The sequence below is a fragment of the Poecile atricapillus genome, chromosome 8 (genome assembly GCF_030490865.1).
Source record: "Poecile atricapillus isolate bPoeAtr1 chromosome 8, bPoeAtr1.hap1, whole genome shotgun sequence".
In the NCBI taxonomy this organism is placed as follows: domain Eukaryota; kingdom Metazoa; phylum Chordata; class Aves; order Passeriformes; family Paridae; genus Poecile; species Poecile atricapillus.
The window spans coordinates 2,802,380-2,821,491 of record NC_081256.1 but is presented as its reverse complement, the minus strand read 5'-3'; the positions used below and the strand labels follow the sequence as shown (position 1 = coordinate 2,821,491).

The window sequence follows — 19,112 nt, the reverse complement described above, 5'->3', positions numbered from 1 at the left end:
CTAAAACCAGTTTCTAATAATGTACTTTCTTTAGGACTACTTTCCTAAACTGAAACTAGAATTTGTGAATTATATTACCTAAAACTGGTGCATAAATTTGGGTGGGAAAGTTTCCCATATACTAGAGGTTTGTGTGATAACACTGAGCAATGACTGACACTGTTGCTCTTAGGAACACTCCAGTATTTGTTCAAAGAAGTCATGTTTACCTTATCAAGCATATGAAAATAAGAAAGCTGCTTTGCAAGAGACTTTGGAAGATACAAAGGTATTTCTGGTCAGAAAAACACATTCTGGCATCCAAACAGTGTTTTACCAACAAGAGAAAGTGACTTCAGACTTGCAGGTGTTCCCAGTGCTGGTGTGAGCAGCAATGAGAGCTCTGCTCACAGCTGGAAGGAGAGGAGGTAATGCTTCCCACAGCCTGCTCGCCCTGGCCATGACAGCTGAAACCTCTGGGCACCCAGACAGATGTGTAGAAAGGGGACAGTGGGGAAGGTGCTAAAAACAGGAAAGCTTTATTTCTAAAAGCAGACTCTCCATCCAAACAAACCAGCCCTGGGGAGATCCTTACCGGAGATCCAGGCCAGCCTCTTTCCACAGAATGTCCATCAAGCGCAGAATCTGGAGCGTCAACATGTCCTGCCGGAGATCTGCAATGAAAGGTGACACCACTGCTTCCATTCCTCACACACTTCCTCTAGCTTCCAAGGCCTTCAGAAAAAGGGATCTAAAAATACTCACCCAGCCTAAGGGTTAAAGTGGCATTAATCAGAATTACACTGTCCTGACTGGCAGTGTCTGTGCTTTGAAACTCTGTCAGAAGATGCTTAATTTGTTTACTGATGTCAGAGTAACCCATGTTTACATTATGACAAAACAGAATAATACAGCTCAAGTACAAACATGGCAATGAAGAAAGAAAAGGAAAAATTGAAAGTTTCTAGCATTGCTTACCGTCACCATTCTTAAAGATGATCCCTACAAGATCTCCTCCAAACATTTTGTTGTTGTACACTATCCAGAGAGGCTTCATTTTTGAATCCATGTATCTACACTTCTCAACACTAGAAGAAAACATGCCAGAAGTTTTACTCAAATAGGAATAATTCACCTGAATAGATCTAAACATGGTTCAGAACATAAGAGAATATTTAGACTTCCAGTCTGGAAGTACTTAAATGTTCTCTCTGCTTTCTGCTGCTATGCCACGAGCACTCACCAAGCTATGAACACATTTGTTACATGTGGAATATATTTGATACAGACTGGTGAAACTATCTCTACTGCTTAAATCAATCACCCTCATCTTCAGAGAGAATTGTTTTCTTTATATCCTTTCCCATCAATTTTTAGACAATTTCAAGTAATGTGAAAAGTTTCAGTGGCCTTTGTGCTTATTGTTAAGAACAGAAGCCAGGAATGCAGTCGAATTTACTTTTAGGCTTACATTTAAATATGTTTAGTCATGGTAATGCATTGACTAAGACAGTTTCATAGTGGATTGCAAAAATCTTCTTATTTAACTGCTACCTTAAACTCAGAAGATGCCCAGCAGAGCCCCTGTCACTATAGGAGAAGTTTCCTGCAGGACTACATGCTGAATAATGCAGCCAGAGAAAGTTCAGACACAAATGTGCTCCTGCTTTACTGTTTCCATGCAAAGTTCCAGTGAAATTGTGCTCATTCTCTACTTACTGCAGTTCTGAGAGTATAACAGAAGGATTCAGAGGAGACTGGAGGTCAGAAAGTGCTTCTCTGTAAGCATTTTGTTTCAAACACGTATGCATTGCATCTTTGCCTTTTGCTTTGCTTTGCTTCATGGCATTCAGCTTAATTAGACTATTTAAAGTCTTCATCTTATTGAGGGCTTCCACCTGAAAGAGGTATTTTATCATTAAGAGTTATTGCTCTGATTTGAGATAAAACAATGTGAAATCCCATTTCATGACAAAACCAAGTATAAAATAATTCTACAACTTTTTAAAAATGGAAATAATGGACAGAAATTAAGTCACTCATGTTTCAGAAATACCATTTTCATGATCAACAGAGACACCAATGAGATGAAAGCTCCTAAGATTTGAGTCACTTTTAAAAGCATGACTTAGCATTTCCAAAAAAATGAACGAGGCATTTTAATGTATGACACATTAACACAAATTCCTTCTTCAAAGTACAATTTTTAGTTCCCTATTTCAACAAAACACATAACATAGGTGCCCCTAGGCATACTGGAGGAACAGAAATACTGATTCTTTCATACTCTAACAAACTTGAGACATTGCTCGAGATGAGCTGTGGATGTAGATACTTCAAAGAGCAAAGTGCTAAATGTGTGCCATCAAAATCCTGCTGAAGTCAGGCAGAACATGAAAGCTTTAATTGGCTAAGGTGTTTGAAACCATAGAATCTCAACTAAACAAAGTTTTTACCTTAGAAATGTGAAAAAAGTCAAGGTAATTATTTGCAATAATACAGGTGGGTTTAACTCCTTTTCCCCCTTCTGTTTTGCAAAGTTTTTTACTGTTTCAAAATCTCCAAAGAAACTGGTGATATAAATGTCTAACAACTGACAGAGCAAAGCCCTTTGACAAACCTAGATAGCACATGCAGCAAATACAACTTCTACATCTAAGCAACTTTTTCACCAAATAGTTCTTGTAACAATCAGCTGTGTTTGCAGCAGTGAGGTGCTGAGCAGTACTCAGATGCTCCAGCAAACAGCAGCAACGTAACAATTATGAAAGCTCTTTTCTATACAAGGAAGCTTCAGCCTGACTTACAAGGTGCTGAGTCAAAACTCATCCCTCCCACTGCCTGAACCCTGCCAGGCAGGATGCTGTGGAAATTGTATGGAGTTTGATTATAAAACTGGGCAGTGGAGAGCTGCCAGGTCAGCCATCTGTCAAAACCAAAAGTGCACTGCTTTTCCACTATTCTAGGAGCTGTACAAACATCAGTGACAAGAGAACAAAATGGAACCTGTGTTGTACAAACAGGAACTTTTTGAAGTATTTCTACTTTGAATTTCTTCCGTGTTTGCACAGTTGGGAATTTTTTTGCCCCTTCTTTGATTTTACTGACATTTGCTTCCTGTAAAGTGCACAAAAACTTCACTGACCTTACGTCTATTGCTTAAAGCATTTCACCACCTACTCTTTTCATGGTTTTGACAATGCTAACGAGCACACATGGAAGAAATGGTCTTTTCTACGTCCTGTGTGCTGCAGCAATAAAGAGCACAACAGACCATCCCTGTTCCATGTGTTCCCAAAACAGTTTCAATGCAGACAAACACTACCATCGGTTACTCATCCACTCAGTGACTCTCTTTGGCCTGATATAATAAAATACTTGAACTCCAAAGAGAGACCATTTTTCAAATATTTTTAAGATCACAGTCTAAATTAACTCACCAAAACTGCATTAGAGACTTCAAACATGAGTATCTCTTAATGATCTGCTGATACAATTATTAGTGCTTTCGAAAGCAAACATCTCATGTTTATTAGGGTATTTAAAAGCAAACATATCTCTCCTTTGTTCTTTGTGTGTATGTGTACATGACAGACCTATATTAACACTAAAATGACTATTTGAATGATTTGCACCTTTTAACAAAAGCCAAAGCTGCAGGAAGTAGTAATCCTGGAGTAATCTTGGTAAAATTTCAAACAAGCTACCATTACAGGGAGAAAAACCTGAAATGTACAAAGCCCTTCTTCAGTTAATCCAGAGAGTCTCTGTTGTGTCCAGAATACACAGACAGTGATGAAGGTGTCTCACAGGTCTTACAGCACTGCAAAACCAGCTCCCTGAGGCCCCACAGCCCTGGCTGCCTTCTGTGCCATGGAGGCTGCCCCATCATCAGCCCTTTTAATTCCCTTTGTCACTCACAGCGCCTACCTTTGTCAAAGCAGGCAATACCCCCCAGGAGCAATGGAATAAGGATGGGAGTTCCAGGCTTGGATAGGTCAGGATGACAGCAAAGGGAAGTCTTTACCTGTTTAGACAGCACCTTCATATGGGCCACGCTCCCCCTGCAATAAGCCTCCAGAATCAAACCAAACTGCACCGACACGGCGGGGATGTGAACCTCTGACCTGCAGGGGGAAAAGCTGCTCATCACATCACAGCATTTACACAACTTCACATTCCAGCCATTCAAAAACACAAAACAAACACAAAAACCCCCAAAACAAACACTAAAACACCTCACGGTCACATCAAACACTAAAACACCTCATGGTCATGTAGGTGAAACAAAAAGCCAGATTTCTTAGAAAATGCTAGAACCCCTCTGTGCTGGAGACAATGAGGACAGGCTGGTTTGGATGCAGGACCCTTGTTTCAAGGCCCAGGACTGCTCTGGGGGCAGCAATGTTCATGCCAAGAGGTGGTGACTGAACACCTGCTTCAGGACCTTTTATTCAGAGCAGCACTGAGAAGTCACTGAAGGGCTGACTTTAAATCACACATTCTCCAACCTTTGTAAGGGAAAAGCCCAATTTGCCTGAAGAAGAACACTTTGAAACCAACCACTGAACTTTGTATCAGAGCCAATTATCCTCCAAAACATTTTCATGTAACTTGCTCCTTTTAGCTAGAAATATTAAAATTAATTGTGTTCTAAAAGACAGAATCAACCTATCCAGCCTATTCCAGTCCATTCTGCCAAGGCTTCTGCCATTAATGAAACTGCTCATCAAAAGTAGCAAGAACACACAGAACAGCTTTTATTTTCTGTTAGACTGGCAACAATAATAATTTTTCCCAACTGTGAGGTATAAATATTGTGCTTTTACTGCACCCACAGCCAAAACAAACACATGGGGTATTTACAAACCTAACTCATCAGGTAGTCAGAGCTGAATGCATTTTGGAATACTTTCATGCAAGGGTAGATTACAGACCACTCTAATTTATTTTTAATGGGAAGTCTGATTTATAGATGCCAAAGATAAAGAAACAAAGAGGAGTTGTGGGGCACTATGATAATGGCTCATTTAGAAGAATCCTCAAGAAGTCATATTTGAAAGTCCAATTAGGCTCACCAGTTTCAGAAAGACGAAAAGGAAAATCTCCTACCTCAGGTGCCAGAACAACATCTGTCCTATTCTCCTGTTTCCAAGTGCTCTTTCCAAGAGAAACCTGGAGAGTGCACAATCCAGAAAAGGCTCATACTTCAGGACTTGCACAAGCTGGAGAAGATACTGAGAGAGCTCTTCATCACTAGAATAAGGTACATAAAAGCAGTTAGTGAGACAGTAGCTAGATTAGTGATACTCCAGAAATTCAGGTGCATATGACAAACCCAACAGTGACAGGATTTGGTTCAATAATAAGAGTGTCTCCCAATTTTTCTATCACACAGAGAAGGACAACACACAACTTAGTGCAACTTCCAGATGGAAATAATTCCAGATGCATTCTTAGGATAGCCCAACCGCCAAATTCCTTGTTTGGATTCGAAAGAAGTCAAAATAATTTATTTTTTTTACACCGAAAGTCTATCCTTGACCATTAAAAATTAATCACTAAACTATTCTCCACAGAGAATTCAGAATTCAAGGACAGGAAATGTGCAGTAATGATAACGTTACACAAGTCCTGCCCTAGATTACAGTGGAGAGCAAATGAAATGCAATAAGGGAAGATTATGCAGAGAAGGAAGGCTCCTGTGGATCAAAACCAAATCAGTAATTCTCTCATTATTTATTACATGCTGCAGCTCACATTCCTATTAAATGGTACAGCCAGAGTGGAGGTGGCTGGGTGCCAGGTGTTACAGTATTTGACTCCAAGAATATTTCCCCCTTTGTTATTAAAAGGTTTCTCAGAGTTTCTTGCTCTCCTTTGCCCAAGAAAGGGACGAACACCCAGTCCTCTCTGGGATAAAGGTGCACAGGTGCTCTCCTTGCATCATGGAAAATAATCATCATTTCCTGCAAGGTGTCAGAATAAGGTGCTTTTATTTAGCTGCCAGTGAGCCTACCCAGAAATCAGACTGCTTTATTTGGCCACCTATTCATGGCAGACAGTGTGTTCAGCTCCTTCCTCCTGGGGTTGTTTTATCCTGTGAGCAAACAGAATGAAGTTTGGCACCCCAGAAACCCTCACCTACCTCATCTGCCTCAAACACCCCACTGCATATTCCCTGACGTACTGGTCAGGATAATTGAAATCCAGCAGCTCCAAAGCCTCCCTGGGCAGCAGCTTGGGCCAGATCTGCAGGAGGGCCTGAAGCTGTTCCAAAAAAAAGGTGACAGGTAAGGACACAGGTGGGTCTCACTCCTCATAAAGGAAAGAAAGAATTTGGGTAACTGGGCCCACTTCTGATTAAGTTTCTCACACTTCAAAATGATGCAGATTACTTTTAGTCTGAAAAACCTGTTTCTCTACATGCAGACACAATGCACAGTAAACAAAAAATTAGGTAACACCAGGTATGTATGGCTTGAAAACAGACATTCAATAAAAATAAGATGTTTTGTAAGTGCTCTCATAAACATATAACCTATATCTTTATGACATATAAAAAAATATTTTTGTTGAGAGAGAGCTTTCTTTACCAAAAATATTTGTCCACCTCAACTGATGGAGCCTTTGTGAACATTCACTGTGAATAGTAATGAGCTTAAATTAAAAAAAAAAAAAAAAGTCAGGTTAGATATTAAAACAATGTGCTGGAAAAAAATTACAGAATACAATGATGCATAACTTTGGACTGCCAAAAAGAACAATGTTTAGATGTCTCACAAAATAAACTGATTTTATTGCATTGTTATGAAGCTCACAGCTAGCTGCTGAGAGCAATATGAGTTGTATCACTGAAACAGTGCACTATAAATACAAATGAACTCTTTAATGCACATTAATATAAATGCATATTAGTATAAATGCAGTGTATCAACAGCACAAGTTGTTTCTTTCTGTAGAACAAGCCATGATAATAATACCCTTCCCTACAAATTAGATAACACAGGTTATTTCATCTTTCAATAGCAACTTATAAAATCTGAATAAGATCTTGTTTTTCTCCTGGTTTCTTAATGACTTTACAGCAGTAAAAAATCTTTATTTCTACTCTGTCACACATCAACTCCTGCTTCCAGCAGCAGTATGACAAACACGAGTTCACATTCTCAGCCCACATTTAACAGGCATGTTCATAACACCATTTATTCACCTTGGGGGCAGATTCTGAATTGAGTCATCATTTTTGTGAAATCCAGAAGGCAAGAAATGGGCATGGATCACAGTTCAATGCCAGGGCTGTGCTGTAGCTCCAGAAGTGGAGGAAAGGATCAGCTAAACTGCTTCCATGGGCACATGCACAATTCATAGTGACATAAAGTAAAACTACAGGTGTTTTAAATATAGATGTCACATTCCCACAGAAAAATACAGTCAAAAACACTCCAAAATCTACTGACTCAACAAGTGTCAACAATGCCAGTCCTGATGTCAAGGACTGCAGCCACCAACATTTCCATAGCAGAAATGCTGCGACTGAAACTGTGCAGGAAATACTGACCCTGGTCAGACACTGAAAATGTGAACAGCAGCTCTGCTTGTCAGCCAGCCACAGACTCCAGAACCATCAGAATTTCTACACAATCTACTGTAAATCAGGTGCAGAAACAGCAAAAAATAGAGACATTTTGTTAATACTGAATGATTGAAATGGAGACCCTGAAATAGTCTGTAAAGGTGAGCTCAAGTGGTCCCACATGCCTCAAGTACCAGGCAGTGAAAGTCATGGCCCACAGTGTGCACATTTACTGAAGATGATGTGAAAATGCAGAGCTCCTCCCTTTGCTGAAATCATTACACAGGGGTTGCAATGAGAATGAACAATGTGTGTTTCAGAGAAAACTCAAATTTGGCCTTGGTGTATCAATATTTTTTTCTATAAAGAAATAACCACAACTTCTTCCCTAACAAGACTATATGAGACAATATAATTAAGCAGAGGCCAGTATTTTATTCTGGTTATTTCAAGTATTTCAGTTGTCCTTTCTCTACTTTCAGTAATGATGGTGTCACTTCACTGAGAGCAAGTGGATTTTTTTCATTTCTTAGAATTTTTTTTGTTTGCTTGTTTGAATTCTGCTTTGAGAAGAAATACTGTGTGTGTTTTCTCCTAACAAGTTCTGCCATCTTGCAGGTGGTTATGGCAGCAGTAAGGGCAATTCCTTCTGTGCAACCATTCCACTAAAATCCTGCAAATCCAACAAGGGCTTGGTAAATAATGGCAAATAATTCAGGAAAGCTGCTTGAATCCACTGGACATAACTTCATGGACCATTGAACTAACAGATTAAAGACAGTCTACAATCAAATATGAGAGACCATTTCTAAAAGAGCCTTACTATTTTTAAGCTGCATTAATAAAACAGGAATATAGTTATTAAGTCCAAACAGCTGGTGTTTGATTGCTTTTTCTTATGAACAGCTGGTGTTTGCTTCTTTGGGTTTTGTTGTTTCATGTTTGGGGTTTTTTAAACCTCTTGCTTGAGGTGTCAAGACTTTTACTGAAATACATCTAAAAATGGGCATCAAAACAACTTTTTGGTGAGACAGTGTGCACATTGTAGCAGGCAACAACAGCTAGTACAGCAAATATTTCATTTTAATGGGAAGTAAACTTTGAATCCTGATAATTTTGGAATTCCTGAAATTCATGAGGCTGTCTTTCCTTACCTGAACAGGTAAATCAGTAGGAGTACTGATAGATCTATGTACTACAGAAATATTCAGCATGTTTAAGGTAAGGACTCATTTTTCAGAGAGACTCTCCACACTGCCAAAACCAATATTATGATATAAACTGCACTTTTGTCTCTAGATAATCAAACATAAATACTATATTCCTTCCAGAAAGTACACAGTAACAAGGTATCATATTTTCAGCCATTTGTTTAAATAAAAAGGTTTATGTATATATAATACTTAATGTTTACAAATGTAAAGGACTTTGAGCTGTCAGCTAATATCCATCCTCCAAATAACTTTTCAAAACTGTCACCAAGGGCCATATTTCAAAGCCCCGGCACTCAGAATGCCTTTTCCTTCACATATTTTAAGAAGCAAACAAGCGCCTGCTTGTATTTCTACGGTTTTGATTTCTAGATAACTTTTAATAATGAACAATAAATTCAGAAGTAATGGAACTTTACTAGTAGTAAGGAACAGCATTCTTGCACATGAAAGAACACAAGTGAGCAAGGAATGTGTAGGTGTTCCATTTTGTTAGTGTAGTGTTCATGGCAAGGAGCTGGGATGAAATTCCATTTATTTTTAGAAGTCCACAGAACATATACACCTAGCTGGTAGGAAGGATGCAGCAGAAAATGAACTCTCTGCTGGAGCAAACTAAGAATCTGGCTGACTGGATAATCACAAAAATCACATCTTGGATAGACAGAAGATGGCTTTTCATGGTTGGCTGCCTTTTCCTCCATGAACACGTAGCTTGTAACAGGTGAAGGCCAGAATACTAAGGCAAAATAGAATTTTATACCATCAGTCATAACTCTTCACAGCAAATGCTTTTTAGTTCTAAGTTTATAAAAAAATTTTAAAAAAAGCTAGTTGAAAATTTTTAAAATGAGACTCAGAGAAAGACATAAATATTATCTCAGTGTAGTGGTCTGCAAGAAGCTGAGCATCATTTGTATCAGAATTCTGGCAGGAAGACCAGAACAATGTGTGGATCCACCCCTTGCAGCAAGTGCTGTGCTTGGTAATTTTGATCAGACTTTTTAGTTTGGCCCAAACTTCTCTGTACACAATCTAAACCATTTCAACACCAATCCAGAAACCTGTTATTTTATTACTTTTAAAATCAGCCTATCAAGCCATGATGGTCTTACTACAAGCTCATATAATTATTCCTGTAATAAAGTTCAATCTATTCCCAAAAAGTGTCCCAAGAGTTGGATTCTATTTGGGTAAATACAGCAGCAAAAGGCAGCTGCACCAACTCCTTTACAGTGTAGTGAAGTAACCTTGCACATCTGTACAGCAAACAAATGAAACTATTTTACTGAAAATGCACCTTGCATCACAGCACCAGCCTCATGCCCTTAAAAGTCATTTTGAAGAGGCTCTATTTGCTCAGAGACAGGATGTGAATGATGTGTTTTGCACATTGGTTGGGTCTCACATCTCTTTGAAAAACCAGTGAGGTTTGATTACGCAGTCTGAGATGTGGATTTTATAGTATTTGAGTAGCTTAACAATTTGCACAAGAAGTTTTATTTCAGATCTTGATTTCCAGAATCTTTTTTTTTTTTAAGAATAGCCTTATATTCTTGCTGTGAGGGTGGCCAAGCAGTGGGCTTTGCTGCCCAGAGCCTGTGGAGTCTCCACTGGTGGAGATTCTCCCACCCCAGCTGGACACAGACTAGTTCAGGCTGACCATCTTGGAGCACTGGGCTGCACTGGGCAACTGTGAAATTCATGCTTTTAACATCAAATTTGAGCACAAGGTTTTAACACTAGGCTCTATAAATCTCCACTGTGCTTTTCTCATCATTCAGAGGACCCTTGAAATGAATTTTGGTTTTGGATTATGGGGGGTTTTTTGAGAGAATAAGTTCTTCTTTACATATCCAGGCTGCAGAAGTCAGCCACTGAACTCCAGCTTGCACAACAGCACCATTTCAGACTGGCTCCATTTGGGAGAGAAATCCTATTTACTGATGGTTTAACTGAAGCTTTTTCCCCATCATTGTTGTCTTTTCCCTTACCTGAGCAACGTCTTCAAGTTTGTTCCACTTTAAAGAGAGCAGCAGTTTTGGCAACGATTGTGGGAAATTTTCACGACAGTCATATCGCAAAGTCCAAATGAGATCCATTTCATTTTCACAAAGCTGAGATAAAGGATCTCTTTCCATTATATCTTTTAGCACAACATAAAACTTCTTACCACCTCGACCCTAGAAAATGAGATGTAGAATGTGATAAACATTCAGTAAGATTCTGGTACAGTAGCTCAAATACAAGCTACCCTATAGCAGAAAGAACATCAGATAAAAACTCATGAAACACAGGGAAATGGCCACTGTGCCTTTCTTTCAGCTTCCTTACTGCAGGCACTGTAAGTAACATACTCTAAATCCAGTGTGCAGAACTTTCTGAAACAATAACTCAACTTTAGAGTTAAGGACACTAGATGGCAATATTTCTGTTTTCCAACTCCAACACAGAGCACTCTCATTTAGGATGAATATAGTTTCTTCTATTTTTCAAATGAGCAAACGTAGATACATGAATAACTATTGCTGTTCATTAGAAACAAAAAAACCCCAAAACTTTTGCAACAATCAAAATAAAACACAGTTGCCAAGTAGAGAGACACTTATTTTGGTCTTCTAGTCCTAAATTGTTTTCCAGCTGTAATGTAAATCTTAGCTCAAATATAGTCCAAAATATATGGGAAAAAGCAGTTATATATCTGAATTTTAAAGCAGTTCATCAAAGTGAATTATATAAGAAAACAGAGCCACTAGAATTGTTATTTGAGCAGTTGACTCATTTATTTCTAGATTGATACAGAAGACAAGAACTGAAAAAAACAGAAAATTAATTTTAAAATATTATTTTAAATTAATAAAATTAATTTAAAATTAATTTTAAAATAGTCTTTAGATGATGCTCACCGCCATTGCAGCATTGTCGCTGTTTCTTGCAATCTCAGCTGCCTTTTCAAGTATCTGCAAGAAGTTGGTTTTAAATACATTAGATTTAACCCCAGATCTGACTGCATTGCTAGAAGCAGCATTACAGAAATGAAGCAGATAAGGACATGTTGCTGTCTTTTAGGCAGTTTTGTATCTCCAGCACTATAACGCGGACTTGTGTGCAATGTTCTCATCTGCACCAGGGAAATCAGCAACAGCAGTGCTCATGATAATCTCAATTATTTCCTTTTTCACCACTCCTGAGCTAAATTAAACAGCCTTACTGATGACATCTTGCTTTCTGTTTCTGCATTTCCTCCTATTTTTCACCAAAATTCCTCAACTCTGAGTTATCCTTTGCTTTCTCACCTCTACTGGTGCAGTTTCCAAGGGCACTGTTTTCATGCCCATGGATCCATGCTTCCAGCCCTCAATCCCAGTAAGAATCCACAAGCCTGGTCCTTTCACCATGCTCTCAGACTGCCCATATGATCCCAGTCAGTACATCCAGGTACTTCTCTAGATCTTGGCTCTCCCCTCCTTTTTTTGTTTCGTTTTTTTAATTTCCTTTTAAACATTTTACTTGGTTTTTGAAGTTCAGTTCATAATGGAGAAATAAGTCTAGAAGTAAATGCAGTTCTTCAAAGTGCATTCTGCACATTACTGCAACCAAGCCAGGTGTTACAATGAAGAACTGTCTATCCACAGCTGCTTTGAGGAACAAATCATAAAATAAAATCTCAATAAAGAGAAAAGTCTAAGGAACTCCAACATCTCCTTGCTCTGAGAGCTCTGCCTCTCCTACAACCCAGGAATACAACAGCATCCCCAGCAAGACTTGTGTTGTTTTCACTCGGACAACACGAGAAACAACAAAAGATTGCAATAATCAGAGCATAAATACCCAGCAGCTAAAATCCTTAGAAAGGCATCCTAACCTGTTTTATTTCTTTTCTCTGTATGAAACTCTCATTAATATCATGGATTACATCTGCTACTTGGCTACAAAGCTTATTTACATACTCTGTGTGAAAACATGCATAAACAAAATCACAGTGTCCTAATTCTATGTTTGATTCTTGCCCCCCAGTGCTTTGCAGAGTTACTCTGTTTGCAAACAAACTTTCAAAGTCTTTGCAAGTCCAGCTTTGTTTGAGTGAACCCTGAGCCCCACAGTGTGCCTGCAGCACTGGCCATGGACCAGCCCCACACATGGCTCCTGTCTCAGACAAGTTTCTTATCCCTGGTCCAGGCACTTTTGCTCCCTCAGCACCAAACAGCTCCTCACTGTGCAAGCAGGTTGATGATATGATGGAAAAGATTGATCTATTTTTGCACATTATGTTTCCCCAAACAAAAATCTGGCATCTCATTCTTTGTTTTCTTGGCAGAAACAAGCAACAACACTGGGAAAATGAGAAGCAGCCATAGAGCAAGCAAGTCTCAGCTGGAGCACTGTGAGAGACAGATCCTCAGCTGATGTAATTCCAGCAGCTGCAACGTCACTCCTCATTCAACAGAACCTGCACCAAGAGAATCTTTAGGAGATTGAGTTGAATGTAGCTGAAAGCTACAAGGGATGAAGACCATTCCACCTTAATGTCACTACACTTTGTCTCACCCAGTCAAACCTACCGGCTGCATTCAGCCCAGGGTTTTAACTTTAACTTAAGTTTTAGCTTAACATGGTATTGCAGGGACAAAGAAAAGAAACATCAGAGCCAGAACAAATATGTGATTACTAAAGATAAACACTTCTACTTAGCCCCTCTGTAATATGTATGTCATTTTTTTTCTTTAGAAATTAAATACATGTAAGTGCAATGAGCAAAAAAATTAAAGCATAAGGCAATACCAAAATTGGATAAAATATGTCCACTATGAAGTGTTAACTGGTCAGCCACACATAAGGCAGCAATTGGTCAGTACTTAGCTCTTACTGCATTTCCAACGCTGTCTGAATAAAAGAGAAAGTACTGTGTTGACAAAGAGGGGGAAATACCATCAACCCAAACTGAAACAAAAGAAACCCTATCTTGTTACTTGATTTCATTTTTATGAACTTTAAAACCCAAGTCTGCCTTTGAACAAGATGATAAAACTTGGAAATTTCAGTCTTTTTGTTCATGCCACTCAAAGGTGCAAAATCCTCAAAAAAGAAAAAAAAGAAAAAAAAAAGGCAATTTCTCTGGGTTGTTATTGACTTTCCCCAAACCAAAATTCAGATTAATGTGTATATGAGTTAAGCCTGACTTTTACAATGTATTACTAGCAGTCTGTTTTAAGACTTATTTCATTACTTGTTTCCAGGTCTTAGCTTTTTTTGCAAGTTTCTGAACAACTTTTCATCTATCCTTCACACTACAGAAATAGCCACATGTATTCCAAATATTCTTATCTTCATCTGTAGAAAACTGCAGGGCCACTTCAGTGGATTCAGTCCCAGAGCAGACCTTCAGAAATCCCTTTGCACACAGTATTAAGAGTCCATTTATCCTTTAAAGGACTTGAGCTCATAGGGCAGTGTCCCAAAGAGTAGGTAACACATTTGTACCAAGAAAGAACAAATCTTTATAGATCACAGGCAAGCACAGTTTGAAGGTTTCCAGAACAGCAGATAAATTTAGCTTTTTGTAAGATCATTCATATTTTGGGAAACTGATTTGCTTTTGACCTTCAAAAGACCATGTACAGACCACTTTTAAAAGTGCACATCTTCAAAATAGACCCTGAAGTCAAGCACATACCAAACTGCAGTATGGTGACTAAAAGGCAGGGAAAGGGAAATTCACTGGAAAGGGCAGTGTTGAAAGGAAAGAAGGAACAGCTACTTCCACATAAGCATTCATGACTGCTCTTTAGGTCATCCCTTACCTTATCAAAGGGAGGGTAATTAATAGGCTGTTTTGAATATTCCTGAAATCTAATGTGCAAAGCTGTTGCATTCTCAGTGTAAGGGTTGGTCTGGACGGTTCCCATGGGATTCAACATTTCTTCAAGTTCATCTGAAACACAGACAGAAGAGTTAATATTACAGGCCAGGCATGCAGTAAGAAGTCACTTCCTTATAAAATGGACAGAGCATGTTTTGCTGCACAACACTTTCAGTGCAATGCTCTGTATTTCCAGCATAAACCACCTCCTGCATTCCCAAATGTTGGATTATCACCCCATGAGAAACTGATTTCCTTAAATAAGCATAATAGTCTAGTGAAGGTGAGCTCTCCCTACACTGAAACAAATCCTAAGAGATCTAAAGCATCTGCAAAGCAGGAGACACCCTCTGGATCAAATGGAGCAGAGCTTCAGGCCAGCCAGGCTGAGACAGTTCCTCAGGATGGGATCAAGAGTGACACAGAGGCTCCAGGTGCTCTCACTGATTGATCTCAATATCAGGGAGAAGACAAAATTCTACTTCACAGTTTTTGCTGATGCAAGTATTATCACTTGCATTATAACTATCTATTTAATTTGGGGTGCATGGCACAGGAACCAAATGAAGCCTAAACTGCACCTCAAAAGCAAGTAACATCAGATAATAAAAATGCATTTATTTTATGTGGTTTTCCTTCCATAGCAAATGAAACTTTTAGAACACTAGCTCCAAGCAGGCTCTTGCTCTTCCTCTTTCCTGCTAAACAATACTTTCCTGAAAGAGATTAAAATGTTGTATATTTATCCACATAAAAATTACAAGTAATAAAGAGATTATTACAAGAGAACTGAACATGCATACAATAAATCTTCTGCTATTGGGTCCCACACTCTGCCACACTTAAAGTCCAAATCTGAAAAGCTGAGGTTTACCAGGAAATGATGACCAGCTGTGCAGTACCAGTTCTCCAATCCTCAAGTGTCCTTTATAATCAAACACCATGGTATTTACCCAGGCTACAGGATAATGCTGCCAAAGGAAAGAATTGTCACATGGAAATGAAGATGCCAGCAAATGTTACTACACAGAAAACACTGCAATATACACACAATTGAGAGAGTGACTTGGGTTGTTTTTTTTTTCAAATGGTGATATCTTTCAGAAAAGCAATTAATCACCAAGAAGTATCAAAAGTTTTCATACCAAGATGTGCAATTCTTAATATATACGCTGTTTTAAGTACCTTTTCTTTTAATTTTGCATTCTTGAGCATTAAAATGAGGACAAGGAAAGACTTCTGGATGCTCATTTTGATATAATTAGGAGGTCACTCAAGAAAAACAAATTAAATAATTACCACTTTTCCTGCTTTCCTAATGGTTTGGTATTTGGAAGGATTCATTGCCTTGGTAGACTTTTTAGTTTTCATCTTATCCATGACAGCATAAACAGCAAAGCAGAGCCTTGCCATCCTTGGCAGATCACAGACATTGATTTCAAACTCCAGCACTTCATTCCAAATGTGGTCACTTCTCCCAGATATTTCTGTGCTCACAATTGTTTTACAAAGGAGCTCTGTGCCATGGAAAAGACCAGCCCTAACATGAACCTGCCATAAAGAAATGAGAGATTTTAAGCTTGTCACAGAACCTATAGAATTCTGCATAGAATAATATACAGAACACACATACCTATGAATTTCATCAAACAAAACTAAGCAGAATGAAGAAGTTAAGACTAATTTTCTGAATACAAATTAAAATATCCAGGTAGAAACAATTTGTGCTTCTAAGTGAGAAAGGTTTGGGGGTTTTATTCAGCTTAAGAAAAAACTCATTTTTTATTTAAACTATTTCCAAACAGTTTAGAGGGAACACTGCTGACCCTAACAGTGGGATTCACCACTGTTAATAATAATAATGTGTAATAATGTGTAATAATAATGACAATGTATGTGATTTCCAGGCTTTTTTGTCTTTAGTACCCAGAAACAAACAAAACCAGGTAGCTTGAACAATGAAAATAAGGATCAGGAAAGGAGAAGGACAACTAGAGAAAGAAGCTGGAGTTACTGGCACTGAAATTAAACTCATTTTCAGGTCAATGCTAAGATGCTTTCCTGTTCTTTCTTCACCTTTTTGTTTCATTTCTACATTTCTGTTCAATAACATATATACATAGAAAACCACACAGTGAAATGATACAACTTCTTTTCAAGTGGCCTTCCAAAATACCAGTGTGAAAAAGGGACACAGAGCAAGAAAAAACCCATAAATGTGATTTTTTGGTCAACACCAGAAAAAAGTTCTCAATGTTAAATATTAAATGTGTAAAAGTGCTCTGATGTTTCAGGTTCCCTCTGCTCCTGAATCAACCTTCCCCACATTCCCTTTGAGCTATCATTTTATTGCTGAGCACTGCAAGGGAAAGAGAGAGATATTAAATTTGATAGTGGTTTTGAGTCAAAAAAGAATTCACCTCTTTAATTCTATGGCTTCTGATCCTGTTAATGTAAGGGATTGGATCCCAATTTTTTTTCTTTTCATTCTGCCATGCCCCTTTTACAAATGAAATGGTGTGTACTGATGGGGTGGCCAAAGAGCAAGACAAAAGAAGAGCAATTTCCAATGCCATGTGTTTGGAAAATGGGGTGTTGGACTGCTGGGTGATGTCCCTTGTGCCCCAGGTGGATGTCCCCAGCCCAGCTCACACTGCAGCACTGCTACCCAGCTGACAAATGTTTTGTTCCCCACTACAAACACTGCATTTGTGAACCTTGGTGGTGGTTTCAGCAGAAATGGATGAATATTGGCTTATCCACGGCACAGTGGGGCTAAAGGAACAATGGCAGTGAATTAAACAGCCTTAGAATCAGGACTGGAAAACAAATACATTCTCAATAGTGACAATTTTGTAACACTGTAGACAGACATGGCAGGGAAACATGCACAGGTTTGCAGGGTCATTGCATTCATTCTCGTTCTGGGTTACCCACTGAACTTTTAATTTTTCAAGACTAAAAAACGCATCCAAAACAAACATTTAGATGTTGCCCACAGATGCCAATACGAAAGAACTGCACATTTTTCCTGTTTCTTCTCAAGCTGAGAGAATATTTTGATTGGTTTTCCCCTAAAAGCATACTGAAATTAACCAAAAGTCACTTTTCTAAACTTGAAAAAAACACCTTAGAAACTCCTGATAGCTACCTTGCTTGCACAATCCAATGGCTCTTTCATCTTTCGTTTTAAAAATGTAATAGTCTACAGAATAGAACTAAGAAGATATTGGAATTAGCTAAATAATGATTTAGACAAAGAAGAGGGAAACAGCTGCCATCCATTTCCACAACCACAGTGTGTCAGGTATTAAAATGTAACTATGGCTCATTTATCTGTAATGTAAAACTTCTTTTTGGTGTTGACCAAAATGTAGGATTGCTAATTCACAAGGAGGCTGTAACAACAGTTTTGAATGAAAAAAATGCACCAAGTATCCTGAATAAAGCATGAGAACAGCAAATATCAATGGTTAACCACGGGAGTGGCTACACAATTTACTGATTTCTAAACCAAATAAAGGAGTTTAATGCTGTTCTACCTCACAGGCAAGTGTTTTGTAAGGCATTGAAGTAGCTGTGCAATAAATTCCCATGTGTTAACAACTTGTGGTCTATACAGCAGTCAGTAACCCACTCATGTATATTTTTACAGGAAATGATAATCCAGCTTTCTTTCTTTGTGTTCCTTATGTGTAGAAAATAAAAGACATATTGTATAGAAGGACACACTCCAAGTTTAGACATACAGAATATATTCAGGACTACAAAAACACCACTTTAAAGCCTTTCACATTTAATTTACTCGTGTCAGGTGTTTATGACAATCTATTTTAAATGAGTTCATTTCACACCACTAAAGTGTGAAATGAATAATGTGCTGATCACTTTAGAGAAACCATGCTTTAAAAAATCAAATACCAATGAACACTTATGTCGTACTGTCACAATGATTGCAATTGGACAATATGTCCAATGAACATATCCAACTTCAGGCAATAAAGTAATATTTTAGCAATAAAACCAGATTTTGACTAATGATATTGGGAATAAATAAAAATGCTGAACTCTGTATGATTCTGAGTTTACTTAGCATTGAAAATCATTAAAATGATGAACAGGATGTCTTCTGACACCAGACACAATTACTTACTTTGGCATTTTCTTCTGTGTTTAGTTTATTACCCTTTAATAGAATAATCTTGAATGGGTTAGAAATATCCCACACACTCTGAGAAGAGAAACAAAGATACAAGTTCATTCTTCACCACTGTAACATTGAGACCTGCTTTGTAAGCTAAGCATTTTAAGCAAAAATATCAAATACAAACCAAAAAAATGCAGTTAAAAATATAAATTTAAAATCTTCAAAGATAAATTGGTTATCACAGCTACAAGAGCAGACAAAGTAAAAACTCAGCTGGAAGAGAGCTGTGGGTGAGAACATGTCGTGTACTACATCCTGACAATTCAAAATTGATTGTTC

At 38.2% G+C, this 19,112-nt stretch overlaps 1 protein-coding gene across 2 annotated transcripts in view; it reads right to left on the bottom strand.

Annotated features, from left to right (window-relative positions):
* The window catches only part of PIK3CB (phosphatidylinositol-4,5-bisphosphate 3-kinase catalytic subunit beta), a 70,932-nt gene that overhangs the window by 11,727 nt on the left and 40,093 nt on the right, over positions 1-19,112 (bottom strand). For both annotated transcript variants that reach the window (XM_058843893.1, XM_058843894.1), the window contains exons 8-19: positions 18,780-18,857; positions 15,926-16,177; positions 15,501-15,597; positions 14,568-14,698; positions 11,673-11,726; positions 10,761-10,949; positions 6,128-6,249; positions 5,092-5,235; positions 4,007-4,106; positions 1,699-1,877; positions 958-1,067; positions 575-653 (exon numbers count right to left, since the gene is read on the bottom strand). In XM_058843893.1, coding sequence (XP_058699876.1) covers positions 575-653; positions 958-1,067; positions 1,699-1,877; positions 4,007-4,106; positions 5,092-5,235; positions 6,128-6,249; positions 10,761-10,949; positions 11,673-11,726; positions 14,568-14,698; positions 15,501-15,597; positions 15,926-16,177; positions 18,780-18,857 — 1,535 coding nt within the window. The remainder of the gene's footprint in view (positions 1-574; positions 654-957; positions 1,068-1,698; positions 1,878-4,006; positions 4,107-5,091; positions 5,236-6,127; positions 6,250-10,760; positions 10,950-11,672; positions 11,727-14,567; positions 14,699-15,500; positions 15,598-15,925; positions 16,178-18,779; positions 18,858-19,112) is intronic.